The sequence below is a fragment of the Octopus bimaculoides genome, chromosome 19 (genome assembly GCF_001194135.2).
Source record: "Octopus bimaculoides isolate UCB-OBI-ISO-001 chromosome 19, ASM119413v2, whole genome shotgun sequence".
NCBI lineage: Eukaryota > Metazoa > Mollusca > Cephalopoda > Octopoda > Octopodidae > Octopus > Octopus bimaculoides.
The window spans coordinates 36,087,196-36,093,783 of NC_068999.1; the positions used below are offsets into that span (position 1 = coordinate 36,087,196).

The 6,588-nt window shown below is 35.0% G+C and overlaps 1 protein-coding gene across 1 annotated transcript in view; it reads right to left on the minus strand.

Annotated features, from left to right (window-relative positions):
- Positions 1-6,588, minus strand: part of LOC106876634 (delta and Notch-like epidermal growth factor-related receptor) — a 557,360-nt gene that overhangs the window by 205,993 nt on the left and 344,779 nt on the right. The window contains exon 4 of the mRNA XM_014925248.2: positions 5,639-5,786. Within this exon, the coding sequence (XP_014780734.2) occupies positions 5,639-5,786 (148 nt within the window). The remainder of the gene's footprint in view (positions 1-5,638; positions 5,787-6,588) is intronic.

Below are 6,588 nucleotides of genomic sequence, written 5' to 3' on the forward strand. Positions count from 1 at the left end.
ATATATATATATATATATATATATATATATAGAATACATACACACACGCATATATATTATAAACACACCCCCACACACACATTCACCATGAACTTAATACACAAGTTCGGATAGAGTTCTGTATAATTATTAAATAATAAAGGCCGTTTTCATATACAATATTAGTATTTAGCTTGTCAATAATAATTTATTATTTAATTGAAAAACAATCTATTATTTCTGATAATACAATATTACTGTAATATTCCCTGATTGATATTTATATCGCATACATATAATAACACAGTTTATATTCTCTTCACACTTTCACTACTTAACACCAGTTATATAAATACCTCTTTTACTGGTTATTATTAAGATGAACGGGTCTTCTTAAAACGAAGTGATTCAGGCGATGTAGTCATTGGTAAGCAAACAGTTGAACTGCTGAGGCTGGAACGACTTTGTTCATACATTTGCTCGGTTAGTTAACCATAACAACGTGTCAGATGAGATGAGGTTGGTAATCTATGAGATCACAAAGCCTCGACATTGTTGGTTCCTTATATTTTGTCACAACAATTACTTACCTGGACACGGATAAGACGGCTGTACGCTTAAATGTCTCCGTCAATCAATCCAGCTGTAAAAGGTTGTTGCTTAGTATGCTTGTAGAAAGTTTTACTATCAGAGCTGTTTTGTCATATTTTATAGTAATGCAATAGCACTTCCTACCTACTTCTATTCTTCAAAAGGTTAACGGAACTAGAAAGGAGCAAAGTGCTGAGGAGAAAGACAAGAAGCCGTGGGAAAGACAGTGAGCTGAGTGAGACAGCGAGAGAGAGAGACAGTGAGAGATAGAGAGAGAGAGACAGACTGACAGACAGACGTATGGAATATATGTACAAAGATTTATTTAGTCTTTTATCGTATATTTGATTGGAGTTTTGTTGAGGCACTGCCTTCATGGGTGTTGCGTAGCATATCAACCCCAGTAATTATTTTTAAGTTGTATAAGTATAAGCACAGCCTGACATACACTCCAACACACCCGCAGAAATAAGTGTGTGCGGGTGTGTGTGCGTTTGTGAGCGTGTATGTGTACGTGTGTGAATGTACGTGGGGGGAAGGTTATGCGAATGTATACATCACGCGGAATTATGCATATATATTACAGAATTACACACACACACACACACACACACACACACACACACACACACACACACACACACAAACATATATATATATATATATAATTATTAGCGACTCAAGCAGTATTAATACTAAAATGCAATCTTTACAGCCAACTTAACATAGATGCACTGTTAAGGCAACGAATACCGCGTTATTTATCTTGATATAATTTCTCATAGCGGTCCATTGTGTGCAAAAGTACACATATTTATATCGCTGGCCGATGAGAATCGTCTACTACAGTCGCCGGAATTACCAGGTCATGTAATTTCGACGTGCCCCATCTCTCTCCGTCTCTTGAATAGCAAACTCCGGTAGTGGCATCCAGCTAAACCTCACTATCAGCGATATGTGGAATTTCAGTTGTCATTCAGGCACTGATGTCGCAAATAGCCAACAGGATCTTTGAGTCTAAAGTAGAAGACACTATAGATCCTATGCCTACGCCTACCTTACTCATATGTTTTTTAGATTCCTGAAATTAAAAAGTTAACTACTTCAATTTTCCTTTAGGTTTGAGCATGCGTATCAATCTAATGAACTTTTTTTTCATTGAATATATAAATATAATCATTGAATAGAGTGTCTTAATATTTGCTGGAGCTTTACCAGCCTAGTTATACAGTAGCAAAATAATATTCTTGGGAGATTATATCCTCGATTTCGTCTCCTTGTTACTTGCTTACTTTTTGCCATAAAGTGAAAAATTATTGAATAGCAACTTTCAAGCTAAAGAAGAGTAGAAATGTATACAAGAACAATACTACTCAGAGATATTGTTTCCTAAGATTGCATATTCAGTATTATCTATGTGTACGCTTATACCATCAAAAGTATCAAATGTTTCAAGCAAAATACAACTTGAAAAGAAATTACATAGTTCATGTTTCTCTAGAAACTTTCAACCATCTCACAATTTTCAAAATAACCATGGACTTTCCACGTGCACTGCTTGTCCTATTTATCGCTACTAGTTTTCTATCCAACTGACCAGCTGTTAGCGTTGAGACGTTTGAAATGTCACACGTTCTTAACAAAAAATATGCTTTGTGTTTTACCTTATTGGAAGGGATGTCGGGAGGAATTGATTGTTAGACTTACTGAATGAATGTATAGAAAGCGACATTTTTCAGCGACAGATATACATGATTAATAATCGAACTTCTTAAACCAGCGACCATATCCAAATACGGCTATCTAAGAGCTCTGCACTGCAATGCTACTTGCACGCTGACAAGATGTTTGAAATTGTTCACATAAAGTTTCTTTTGTTAATTTTGTTAACTTTGCAAGTAACGAGGAAATCATTAAAGCAGAAAGTAGATCATAATTCTTCACTATTGTAAATGTATTTTGAGAAAACCATTTGATAGTGTTAATGTATGAATGCCGTGAGGAAAAGAAATAGATTTAATGCTGTAAACTGACTTCTGAATTACTAAATTGAAAAGCTGAATAGTTTCAACGTACAAATAAGTAAAAATATAAATTACTTCGCAAACAAATAATTATATCCTGGAAAACTTCCACAGAATCACATGTTTCTTAACGAAATGTCGACACCGCTTAACCACCAAGGACTATGAAACACTACAGTACACAGACATCGAAGTGAGAAATTATATAATAATGAGCAAAAAGGGTCAGGTAAAATGTGATATTTCCTGACACTCGCTTGAAACAATGGTTACTGCGAAAACAGTCATAATTGGTTTCTCACAGAAACTCGAATCCTAATAAAAATTTTAGTGGAGAATTCTTTAGCCGAAATCCTTTACTTCCAAAAGATAATAAATATTTCTATCATAGACACAAATTATTTATAACACGAGAGGAATATTTATTGTCATTTGGAAGTTAAGGATATAAAACAAAGAGTTTTCCCACAAACATATAGCAGGATTCATGCTTAAATGAAAACCAATTATGGCAGTTTTTACAGCAAGCATCGATTCAGTGAGTGCCATAAAACACATTATGTCTAACCCATTTTCCCTACAATCTTGTAAGTAACTTCACACTTCAATGTCTCTGGATTACAGCGTTTTTCTGACTCTGCTGAAAGATGACTTGTTCGAAAATTTTAAAGGAGAATATTGCTTAACAAAAGCAGATTACAGTATTTCTGATAGTTATAAGAAAGAAACGGAAAGTGACTTCGAAGTAGAAATGATGAAAAACAAACGCTCTCCTCTTCTTTCACCATTTTTGTTTTCTCACCACATGAGAGCAGCAAACAGATCATAAGATCTGGTCTCACCATATCTGAGTAAATTGTAGAAATGCTGTGAATGGCAACACGTCACCAGGTCAAGTTACCACGTGTTCTGTAGTGTTTTACATGCATAAAAAAAACAGACAGAGGTTGAAAAATGGAGTTAGTATACTGAGTCTATTGTAGTAAGGACGCAACAGAGCCGAATGTTTAAAAAGCTTGTTTCGCAATAAAGAGCCACCAGTTCGATCCTGCTACAATGCATCTTGGGAAACTATCATCTAGAATTGCTTCAGGTTCATCCAACCCTTGGAAGCGAAACTGAATACATTGAAACTTTGCAGAAACCTGTCGGAATTATTGTATCCATAATTTAAAGATGCAGCTTTGTCACGTATGTTATCAGTTTGATTGAATTAATTATACACGTGTTTGTCATTTACTCGCTATTTCATTAAGCATGTAATTCAGCTGATGGAACAGCTGATAATTCAGTTGATGGAACAGCTGAATTTCCATGGTCGAAACCAATGAAAAATCCATTTCGTTTACTTTTACTTCATTTACAGAACTAGGGTAGTATAGCATTGTGTTTAAACAATTGTACTATGAAACAAGTCAATTCGCTCACCATGCTGCGCTGGGGAAAAATTTACACAATTCATTTGCTTATGCAATATGTTGCATGAACACTACTAATGATAACTAATGAGTGAAATTTATTAATACTCTTAAGTATAAATTATGAAATTTTAAATTAGGTCTTTAATTATTTCGCAAACATGCAATTTTAATCATAAAATGTGTAACCATGCAACTAACCCTAACTCGCTAAAATTACTAATCTTGTGCCAAATTTTGAAGCGGTTATTATTACTATTAATTTCAAAACGGTGAGCTGGCAGAAACATTAGCGTGCTGGACGGAATGTTAGCAGTATTTTGCCCGTCGCTACGTTCTGAGTTCAAATTCCGACGAGGTCGACTTTGCTTTTCATCCTTTCAGGGTCGGTAAATTAAGTACCAGTTGCGTACTAGGGCTCGACGTAATCGACTTAACTCCCACCCCACCAAATTTCAGGCCTTGTGTCTATAGTAGAAAGAATCATTACTATTATCTTAGTACAATTTATTGTGATATTATTATCAGGTCGGTAAGGGTGGCACAGATGGTAACGCGCCGAGCAATAATTAGCTTCATTGATTAATGACCGAGTTCAAATCTCTCCTGTCAGTTTCGGAATTATACCTCTGCTTGGCTGAAAATATTTACTATATTCAGATCAACAGACCACAACTGCTACAGCACATCGTGTGTGTGTGTGTGTGTGTGTGTAGTTGCAAAGTAGATTATGCAATAGAAATTCGTATAGGCTCACGGGGTCATCAGCTGACAGGAGCACGCCAAAATCTAAGCTTCAGAGAGGCCTAGACGGCAAGAACAGAAAATTTCGTATAGGGTGTAAAATGGAGTGAGACAGAGAGAGAGAGAGAGAGGTGGGGAGGTAGAGATATTAACATAATACGAGTGTGTGTGTGTGTGTGCGCGAGCGTGCGCGCGTGTGTATGCTACTGCATATTGACCAGCGCCATACAGAACTTGCGACTAGATAACAGCTTATAGTGTCTTTCTTTTGCATTATTTCTTTGTGTTTCCTATGCTTTTTCTTTTCAGTTCTATGCTTTTTCTTTTCAGTTCGTGAACTTATCCCTTCTTGTATTATTTAGAAAATGTTTGTTATTTATCCTATATGCATAGATGGACGACAGGTAAACACACACACACACACACACACACACACACACACAGACACATTCTAGCTAGCTAAATAAATAGATGGATAGAAACAGACAGAGAGGAGGAGGGACAGAATTACTTTTCATTTTTATGTATGTACATATATATATATATACATATATATATATATATATATATATATATATATATATATATATATATATATATATGTTGAAGAATAACTCCACGGAGTGGGGAGCGGGGCAATGTTTCTGATACTGCTGCTCAATCCGCAGAGGGTACGGCATTTGTCCATATGTTTGCATTTTCTGAGAATTTCGGAGGTGTAATTCACTAGAGTGATGGAATACGTGTATATGAATGTTTGTATGTTTATATGTGCGTGTATATACATGACTGTATATATTTACAGTCTGACGCAGTTTCTCTTTTCTTTATTCTCATTCACAGCCCAGCGTAGCACTGGTAAAAATAACACTGCATACTTGCCTTGCGTACACGAACACGTGATGTTGGTTTCATTTTGTGGGTCTGGAATACAAGTTCCGTCATTTTGACAAAGATTATTGTAGCATGGGTTGTACGTCTCGCAGTATTTCCCTTCAAAACCAGGACAGCACTGGCAGATGTAGGTTAACTGAAAATGAAGTAGATAAGTAGATATAAATATCTGTATGTGTGATTGTATGTGCGTATATTTGAAACACTTGTGTGACTATAACTAGAAACTACTATGAAAGAATTGGACTGACGTTAAAACACCGACAATTTATATTTAGTTGCTGCATAGATAGGTTACAAACACTAATGCGTTTCCATCGATTTTACGATCATGTCAAACGAATTACTTGGAAATATCGTAAGATTGAAAGGTATTGCAGCTCATAAAGAGTACTTGAGTGTTACCCTACATACGGCAAACAACTTTGGAGCTATACTTTTGACACTATAGGTAAAAGCATGAAAAGTGCCATACATACAATAATTATCAAATTATCAAATGCTATCAAATGTCATAGTGCTTATTCAAAATGATGAAACAGCATAATAATTCTCAGAAGGAAAAAAATTATTGCCATAACGTGTAATTTAACAAATTTCTCGTTTATATACCACCTCACGTAACTACTCCATCATTTACTGTCTTTATTCTTATTATCTATGATTCTTTCTCACTCTCTCCAAGTGTGTGTAGCATTCCTTTACGCATTGGCTGCCACGAAACCTAGTTTGTGCAGACATCCTTTATCGCTACTTTTATCGCTCTTAATATCCCGGTTTTATTATTCCTCCTACCTTTATATGATGTAAAGAATTACGGAAGAATTAACCAATGGTTAATTAACCAATCATAATAAATATATACATATATACATACATACATATATATATATATATATATATATATATATATATATATATATATATATATATATATA